The sequence below is a fragment of the Canis aureus genome, chromosome 24 (assembly GCF_053574225.1).
Source record: "Canis aureus isolate CA01 chromosome 24, VMU_Caureus_v.1.0, whole genome shotgun sequence".
NCBI classification, from domain to species: domain Eukaryota; kingdom Metazoa; phylum Chordata; class Mammalia; order Carnivora; family Canidae; genus Canis; species Canis aureus.
The window spans coordinates 51,195,147-51,205,402 of record NC_135634.1 but is presented as its reverse complement, the minus strand read 5'-3'; the positions used below and the strand labels follow the sequence as shown (position 1 = coordinate 51,205,402).

The 10,256-nt window shown below is 43.3% G+C and overlaps 1 protein-coding gene across 1 annotated transcript; it reads right to left on the bottom strand.

Annotated features, from left to right (window-relative positions):
• Nucleotides 1-7,909: 7,909 nt before the first annotated feature.
• On the bottom strand, nt 7,910-9,266 carry LOC144296565 (olfactory receptor 9S13-like). The gene has a single exon (XM_077869677.1). The coding sequence runs from the start codon at nt 9,202-9,204 to the stop codon at nt 8,254-8,256; it is 951 nt and encodes a 316-aa protein (XP_077725803.1). The 5' UTR covers nt 9,205-9,266; the 3' UTR covers nt 7,910-8,253.
• Nucleotides 9,267-10,256: the final 990 nt, after the last annotated feature.

Below are 10,256 nucleotides of genomic sequence, written 5' to 3'. Positions count from 1 at the left end.
GGATCGTGACAGAATGTTTTCATAAACTTGAAGTGTTGATAAAAATGGTGAAGTACTAAAAAGTTATCACCCAACTCAACTGACCCCCAACCAAAGAGAATATATGGTAGTTCCATAGTTAGTGAGAAACGTAATATGTACTTAAAATCATTCCATGCAAAAGATTCCATGGTTAGATGGCTTTACTTGTGAAAGTAAATACTTTATGATGAACAAATGTGAACAAATTTATAAAATACTTGATCTTACACAAAATCACCAAAACAATAGAAGAGGGACAACTTTCCATGTTATTTTATGAGGCTCATGAATTTTAATGTCAAAATCTGACAAGGATGTTTAAGAAAATTTAAAATTATGCTATTCAATCATAAGCAAATAAGCCAATTTACCAAACAAACCATATGAAGTAATAAATAAAAATTGTAGTATGTCCAACATCAAGTTGTCTGGAATCCAATAATACATAAAAATGTTGAGAGAAACCAAAATAGATTTAAGTACCATGACGGGATACCAAGTGGCCAAACCAGCACACTCAATATTGCATAGATGTCAATTATCCCCACACTGAACAGAGTCAGTTGGATCCCAGTGATTTCATTGGTAGAATCTGAAAAGTTGATCCTAAACCGTGTATTGAAATGTGCAAAACCAAGTATTTCCAAGACATTGTTGAGAAGAGAAACAGCGAAGGGGGTTTTGCACTATCAGACAGTGACTCATAGTAGGTGTAATGAAACAATGATGGAAGCAGAGGTTTGACCATCTGAGGATATAACAGAATAGAGAGTCAGGAAGTCAACCCCATTCTTGTCTACACACCCCATTTATTAAATAGGTGGAGTCTATGCAAAGGTCTTTACACCTGGGACAGTTGATAGTCATATGCTAAACAGTGAGATTTGGCTCTTACCTCATACTACACACACAGTCAGTCTTAGGCTGAACACAGATCTAATTTAAAAGGATAATTGTGAAGATCATACAAAAGACCCTCATGACCCCAGCACAGGAAAGCACCTCCCAAATGTCCTGTGCAGGGAGAAAAAAGGACTAAAACATAAAGGAAATACCTTGTGGATGTAACTACATGAAAATCAAGACAGTCTGCAGTGTGTAAAGGCAGAACACACCTTGGGAAGTCACACTGCAATACATGACGGGAAACTAACTTGTCTGCACAATATATAAATAATCCTTGACACACAAGAATAAGACAACCCTGTAGAAATACAGGCGAGAGACTCATAGAAGTGACGCGCAGAGGAGAAGAGCCAAATGTGCCGCACATGTTTGAAACTGTGCACAATCCTGATAATCATTAGGAGAAAGCAAGTTTCTGCATTAGAGACATCGTCCTGCACACCTGCCCAAATGTCTCAAACAGAGCAGAGGGACAGTAACCAGCAGTGTCGAGGATGGGAGCCACTGGAAGGGAGTGATTTAATCAGGACACGTTTCTCATTTTCTTTTTTTTTTTTTTCGTTTCTCATTTTCTAATGGTGTGGAGGATCCCCGTCCTCACCTGTGTCTTCACTTTCCCTCTGGAAGTGCACACAGGTGCACAGGGAGACCACGGGGAGGCTGTTCTCGGCAGCGTTAGTACCATAGATGCACTAGTGGTGTGTTGTCTGGCGGAGAACTAGACAACCGTAAACAGGAAGCAGCATGATGCTGACCAGGGACCACAGCCTGAGAACAGCTGCTCATCACAGGTCAGGCTCAGGTCACTCACTCTCAGAGCCTGGATTTCTAGGGCAGTTGGTCCCCAAGGTCCCAAGTCATCCTGTTCAAAACTGCTTGCTCAGGTCCAGGTGGAGGAGGTCACCATCAGGGGCCTGCTGGGACACTGTCCACCCTCTCCCATGCCCATCCAGGGCTGTCACATGACATTCTAAGTGCATTCACTGTCCTTGCCTCTTGCCTTCTCACTTGTCAACTCCAGACCTTTCTAATCTCCATCTGAAAGGCCACCATGCTTTCATAATGGGCTCCAGCCTGTCCATTCTGTGCTTTGTGTCCCACACAGAGCTCCCTGAACAGAGTCACCAAATCCTCCCTCAGGTCATGTTGCTCCCTAATGCAAATGAGTGACAGCTTCCCCACCAGCTGAGGGATCCTGGAGAGGAGCCCAGAAGAGTCTTGGTAGGCACCTTGGCTCCATTTGGGCACATATACTCGGTGATTCTCTAATTCTCCTGTTCTGCCTCCAAGTCTGTCTACTTCCATCCACTGTGTCAGTGTGACGAGCTCTCCTGTCTCCCCATGGCTCTCCATCACCTCTCTGATGTGACTGTTTCCTCCTTTGTGCCATCAGCAGCCTGGTCACACCCCCTCACTGCCTGTGTCCCATCATATTGCAGGTGTTTGTTGTCATGTCTGCCTTCCTGCAGAGCCATGAGCTCCCCAGGGCTAGCCTTGGTCTCCCCTATTTTGGCATCCCTCACCCTGGGCCATGTCCCTTAGAAGTGTGTGCTCAATACTCTGGTGAGCTACTGATTTTCTTTTTGAGCTACTGATTTGAACCTGAGAAATGCACTTCAGGTCATGAGGGAGCCTGGTGCTGTGATTCTCTGATTATTTTTTTTATTTTTATTTATTTATGATAGGCACACAGTGAGAGAGAGAGAGAGAGAGAGGCAGAGACACAGGCAGAGGGAGAAGCAGGCTCCATGCACCGGGAGCCCGACATGGGATTCGATCCCGGGTCTCCAGGATCGCGCCCTGGGCCAAAGGCAGGCGCTAAACCTCTGCGCCACCCAGGGATCCCTGATTCTCTGATTATAATGAAAACATGTCCCTCTAGATGGAATGACCCTGAATCCCAAGACAGTGTTGGCCAGGACAGGAGTGGGGTCACCCCTTCAGCTGCTGAGGCAAGCCCTGAATGCTTACTGTCTACCAAAGCTCTGATGCCTCCCTTACACACATGGTGTCCTTCATACCCTGGGACCCCTGAGGGATGGCTGCCTTGACCCTCACCATTTCCAGGTGAGAGTCATGACTGCTCAATATCACACAGCCAGTACTCTCTCTCCCAGGGACTCCCCCACTCCTGGCCCACATCTATGCTGATGAAAAACAGGTGAGCATGGAGCACTCTCAGCCCCCCTTCTTCAGCTCTGGCTTCCCAAATAATGAAGAGTTGTGAGGGTGAAAGGGAGCACCTCAGGGTCTCAGGGAGAGTTTGCCTGAGTGTTCCATGTTTGAGCTACAGGAAAGTCCCTGATCCTGGTGGAAGATGGGGTGAAATGTTCTCAACTCACCTCAGCTTCCACGTGCTGTTTCTTCATCCAGGCAGCAGAACAAGGTCTTGCACCTTGGGGTCACTGTGCTGAGAAGGTATCTCCTCCTGCACGGCTGGGACTTGGGCCTTGAATAGCCAATTAGGTGAGCTTGTTTGTGTTCTGGCCTTTGCAGTGCACCGGGAATCCTGGTTCTCCTGGGTATTACTGTCAGCAAGCCTTGTGTGACCCGCCCTCTCCTACAAGGCCAGACAACAAGGCCCAGAATTCTCTCTTGGCCCCAGAGGGTGTGCAGAAGAGGAGCATAGACTCAGAGAACAGACCCTGTGACCAGAGTGTACTGTCCTCCCAGGAGTGGCAGGTTAGCAACTTTGAGCCCAAAGTCATTTCATCTGCCCTTCTCCCCGTCACCTTAGGTGTACCATTCTTCTGTGAACCTAAGTTGTCTGTCGGGAAACATTCCTCTCTGGGTCCATCTCTGCTTGCTGTTGGTCTCCTTGCAGCAAAGCCTGATCCACAAGTGGAAGACAACTACCTTGAATACATTCCTATTCCTGGACAAGGATATTTGGAGGTTGCTTTTCAAATAAAAAAACTGAAATGTGTTTGAAAAATTCAAAGAAATCAAAAGTGTTTGGCCTGTAATGAGGATGCTCATGCTTCTCTGCTTACCCCAAACACTGCCCCTACTCTGTGGGAGGTCTGGAGTTTCCACCACTTTAACTGTTGGGGTAAATGTGGACTCAGGGGCACATGTGTTTTAATTATTTTTTTTCTCCTACAAGAATATGATTATATCCCACAACTGATCTGCATTTTTAATCTTTTTATCGAATGCAGTACAATGGTTAGCTTTCTATGACAGCAACATTCTCCTTCTGAGTCTCCAGTGTCCCATTGCGTGTGGGACCAGGGTTTCCTCATTTAACTGTGTGAATGGCTATTTAGTGTTGAACATTTTAAAAATTTAAATTCAATTAGTCAATATATATCTTCTTTCAGATGTAGTTTTCAATGATTCACCAGTTGCGTATAACAGCCACTGCTCATCATATCATGTACCCAACATAATGCCCATCCCTCAGTTATCTCACTCCCCACCCCCTCCCATCCAACAAACAACAGTTTGTTCCTATAGTGAAGGGTCATTTTTAAAAATTGTATTCTGATGAGAGCACTTAAGCTACATTTTTTTTTATTATTTTTTTTTTATTGGTGTTCAATTTACTAACATACAGAATAACACCCAGTGCCCGTCACCCATTCACTCCCACCCCCCGCCCTCCTCCCCTTCTACCACCCCTAGTTCGTTTCCCAGAGTTAGCAGTCTTTACGTTCTGTCTCCCTTTCTGATATTTCCCACACATTTCTTCTCCCTTCCCTTATTTTCCCTTTCACTATTATTTATATTCCCCAAATGAATGAGAGCATATAATGTTTGTCCTTCTCCGACTGACTTACTTCACTCAGCATAATACCCTCCAGTTCCATCCACGTTGAAGCAAATGGTGGGTATTTGTCATTTCTAATAGCTGAGTAATATTCCATTGTATACATAAACCACATCTTCTTTATCCATTCATCTTTCGTTGGACACCGAGGCTCCTTCCACAGTTTGGCTATAGTGGCCATTGCTGCTAGAAACATCGGGGTGCAGGTGTCCCGGCGTTTCATTGCATTTGTATCTTTGGGGTAAATCCCCAACAGTGCAATTGCTGGGTCGTAGGGCAGGTATATTTTTAACTGTTTGAGGAACCTCCACACAGTTTTCCAGAGTGGCTGCACCAGTTCACATTCCCACCAACAGTGTAAGAGGGTTCCCTTTTCTCCGCATCCTCTCCAACATTTGTTGTTTCCTGCCTTGTTAATTTTCCCCATTCTCACTGGTGTGAGGTGGTATCTCATTGTAGTTTTGATTTGTATTTCCCTGATGGCAAGTGATGCAGAGCATTTTCTCATATGCATGTTGGCCATGTCTATGTCTTCCTCTGTGAGATTTCTGTTCATGTCTTTTGCCCATTTCATGATTGGATTGTTTGTTTCTTTGGTGTTGAGTTTAATAAGTTCTTTATAGATCTTGGAAACTAGCCCTTTATCTGATATGTCATTTGCAAATATCTTCTCCCATTCTGTAGGTTGTCTTTGAGTTTTGTTGACTGTATCCTTTGCTGTGCAAAAGCTTCTTATCTTGATGAAGTCCCAATAGTTCATTTTTGCTTTTGTTTCTTTTGCCTTTGTGGATGTATCTTGCAAGAAGTTACTATGGCCGAGTTCAAAAAGGGTGTTGCCTGTGTTCTTCTCTAGGATTTTGATGGAATCTTGTCTCACATTTAGATCTTTCATCCATTTTGAGTTTATCTTTGTGTATGGTGAAAGAGAGTGGTCTAGTTTCATTCTTCTGCATGTGGATGTCCAATTTTCCCAGCACCATTTATTGAAGAGACTGTCTTTCTTCCAATGGATAGTCTTTCCTCCTTTATCGAATATTAGTTGCCCATAAAGTTCAGGGTCCACTTCTGGATTCTCTATTCTGTTCCACTGATCTATGTGTCTGTTTTTGTGCCAGTACCACACTGTCTTGATGACCACAGCTTTGTAGTACAACCTGAAATCTGGCATTGTGATGCCCCCAGATATGGTTTTCTTTTTTAAAATTCCCCTGGCTATTCGGGGTCTTTTCTGATTCCACACAAATCTTAAAATAATTTGTTCTATCTCTCAATAGTAACTCTGAATGTGAACGGGCTTAATGACCCCATCAAAAGGCGCAGGGTTTCAGACTGGATAAAAAAGCAGGACCCATCTATTTGCTGTCTACAAGAGACTCATTTTAGACAGAAGGACACCTACAGCCTGAAAATAAAAGGTTGGAGAACCATTTATCATTCGAATGGTCCTCAAAAGAAAGCAGGGGTAGCCATCCTTATATCAGATAAACTAAAATTTACCCCAAAGACTGTAGTGAGAGATGAAGAGGGACACTATATCATACTTAAAGGATCTATTCAACAAGAGGACTTAACAATCCTCAATATATATGCTCCGAATGTGGGAGCTGCCAAATATATAAATCAATTATTAACCAAAGTGAAGAAATACTTAGATAATAATACACTTATACTTGGTGACTTCAATCTAGCTCTTTCTATACTCGATAGGTCTTCTAAGCAAAACATCTCCAAAGAAACGAGAGCTTTAAATGATACACTGGACCAGATGGATTTCACAGATATCTACAGAACTTTACATCCAAACTCAACTGAATACACATTCTTCTCAAGCGCACATGGAACTTTCTCCAGAATAGACCACATATTGGGTCACAAATCGGGTCTGAACCGATACCAAAAGATTGGGATTGTCCCCTGCATATTCTCGGACCATAAAGCCTTGAAATTAGAACTAAATCACAACAAGAAGTTTGGAAGGACCTCAAACACATGGAGGTTAAGGACCATCCTGCTAAAAGATAAAAGGGTCAACCAGGAAATTAAGGAAGAATTAAAAAGATTCATGGAAACTAATGAGAATGAAGATACAACCGTTCAAAATCTTTGGGATGCAGCAAAAGCAGTCCTAAGGGGGAAATACATCGCAATACAAGCATCCATTCAAAAACTGGAAAGAACTCAAATACAAAAGCTAACCTTACACATAAAGGAGCTAGAGAAAAAACAGCAAATAGATCCTACACCCAAGAGAAGAAGGGAGTTAATAAAGATTCGAGCAGAACTCAACGAAATCGAGACCAGAAGAACTGTGGAACAGATCAACAGAACCAGGAGTTGGTTCTTTGAAAGAATTAATCAGATAGATAAACCATTAGCCAGCCTTATTAAAAAGAAGAGAGAGAAGACTCAAATTAATAAAATCATGAATGAGAAAGGAGAGATCACTACCAACACCAAGGAAATACAAACGATTTTAAAAACATATTATGAACAGCTATACGCCAATAAATTAGGCAATCTAGAAGAAATGGACGCATTCCTGGAAAGCCACAAACTACCAAAACTGGAACAGGAAGAAATAGAAAACCTGAACAGGCCAATAACCAGGGAGGAAATTGAAGCAGTCATCAAAAACCTCCCAAGACACAAGAGTCCAGGGCCAGATGGCTTCCCAGGAGAATTTTATCAAACGTTTAAAGAAGAAATCATACCTATTCTCCTAAAGCTGTTTGGAAAGATAGAAAGAGATGGAGTACTTCCAAATTCGTTCTATGAAGCCAGCATCACCTTAATTCCAAAGCCAGACAAAGACCCCGCCAAAAAGGAGAATTACAGACCAATATCCCTGATGAACATGGATGCAAAAATTCTCAACAAGATACTGGCCAATAGGATCCAACAGTACATTAAGAAAATTATTCACCATGACCAAGTAGGATTTATCCCTGGGACACAAGGCTGGTTCAACACCCGTAAAACAATCAATGTGATTCATCATATCAGCAAGAGAAAAACCAAGAACCATATGATCCTCTCATTGGATGCAGAGAAAGCATTTGACAAAATACAGCATCCATTCCTGATTAAAACTCTTCAGAGTGTAGGGATAGAGGGAACATTCCTCGACATCTTAAAAGCCATCTATGAAAAGCCCACAGCAAATATCATTCTCAATGGGGAAGCACTGGGAGCCTTTCCCCTAAGATCAGGAACAAGACAGGGATGTCCACTCTCACCACTGCTATTCAACATAGTACTGGAAGTCCTAGCCTCAGCAATCAGACAACAAAAAGACATTAAAGGCATTCAAATTGGCAAAGAAGAAGTCAAACTCTCTCTCTTCGCCGATGACATGATACTCTACATTAAGCTACATTTTTAAGGACACAATATATTACTGTTTGCAGGTACAATATATAACATATCCCTAAACCTTATTCTATGTCTGTGAATAAAATTTATGACTGTTAATTAATTAATCCATCACACAAAGCCTGGCAACCCCAATCACCTCCATCTACTTGTAGGACCACAGCCTCCCGGCTGCACATCCTTCATATGGCCATGTGTTTCTGGCCCAGCCTCCCCAGGGCCTCCTTCACATCCTTGTTTCGCAGACTGTAGATGAGGGGATTGAGCATTGGGATGACCAGCGTGTAGAAGACAGAGACCACCTTGCCCTGCTCCATGGACTCAATTGCTCCTGGCTGGGCATACATGACAAAGGCAGTCCCAAAAAAGAGGGTCACTGCAGTCATGTGGGAGCCACAGGTGGAGAAGACCTTGCGTCTCCCAGCTCCTGTTCGCATCCTCAGGATGGTCACTGTGATGTAGCCATAGGAGATGAGGATCACAAACGTCACCCCCACAATGATGAGCCCACAGATGCCAAACAAAAGAAGTTCATTGATGGCCGTGTTGCCACAGGCGATCTGGAGCAGAGGGGGCACATCACAGAAGAAGTGGTTGATGCGGTTGGAGCTGCAGAATGGGAGGTGGAATGTGAAGCTGGTCTGCACAACAGAGTTGAAGCACCCTCCACAGTAGGCGCCCAGCACCAGGCAAGTGCAGACAGACTGGCACATGGTGATGGGGTAACGCAAGGGGCTACAGATGGCCATGAAGCGGTCGTAGGCCATGACACCCAGGAGGAAGCATTCAGTTGTTCCCAGCAAAGAGAAAAAGAATAACTGGGTGGCACATCCTGCAAAGGTGATGACCTTTGATGAGGAGAAGTAGTTGGCCAGTGCATTGGGGGCAATGACAGATGAGTAGCACAAATCCACGAAGGAGAGGTTCTTGAGGAAGAAGTACATTGGGGAGTGCAGGTGGGAATCCAGGGTGATAACGATGATCATGAGGAAGTTGCCCAGTACAGTCACCATATACAGGGCCAGGAACACAGCAAAGAGCAGGGCCTGGGTTTCCAGGCCACTTTCAAATCCCTCCAGAACAAAATCTTGAAAGTAGACCATGGAGAGGTTTCCATTTCTGTGGGATAGCATGAGCCTCAGTCCTTCCAAGGGGAATTTCACCCCCAATATTGGCAGATTAAGTGGGTCAAGCTAAACTTTCGGCTGAAGACTATTTAGAAGATAAATAACAACAAAGAGAAAATCTCATTGAACATACAAGAAAGTAATGGTTAAGAGTTACAAACCTAAATTCAAGATAAACACAGAGGCCCAGGGATTTCATTACTCAGAGCTTCTTTTTTCCCTTGAGACATAAGCCAATTTTGAAGGGGCATCTCAGAGGCCAGGTGGATGGGCAGTGAGGGTTTGCTTGTCTTGCAGAGCTAATGCTGACAGTGGTTAGTTACTAGGGACCAGCTGGGATGCACCATGGGAGTGAGTTACATCAGGAGTAGGTATTCAGCTCAGCTTCTGACCATTTCAATCACTGAAAGTGTATTAAGACGTGATCTGAGTGCTAGTGCCTCTGACACCTTGCAAAAACAAACATATTTCAAGAGGAAGACATGTTATCCTAGACTGCAGGTGTTATCTATAAAAGTTTGTGGGGCAGCCTGGGTGGTTCAGGGGTTTAGCACTGCCTTCAGCCTAGAGCATGATCCTGGAGACCCAGGATCAAGTCCCACATTGCGGTCCCTACGTGGAGCCTACTTCTCCCTCTGCCTGTGTCTCTGCCTCTCTCTCTCTCTGTGTGTCTCTCATGAATAAATAAATATTTTTTAAAAAGTTTGTGTAACTACTACCAGATAGAATTTAAAAATAGAGGAGTTCCTGCAATAAAAATTAAAATTATGAAACCATAAAAAAACCCAAAGTGGTTTCAGAATTTGGAGTAACACGCATAAACTTTATATAAAGCTATTATTCTCCAAGGCTGAAAGATGAGACTAAGAAACTTAGTCAAAATATGGAAGCAACCAAGAGAAAAATATGTAACTTTTTAGAAGTACAATGGCTAAAATTAGGACTCAATGAATGAATTTTACAGATTAGAAATAGCTAAAGAGAAAATTTGTGAACTAGAATACAGATCAGTACAAAATATTCAGAGTGAAGCAGAGTGCGAGTGAGACTCAAAACCA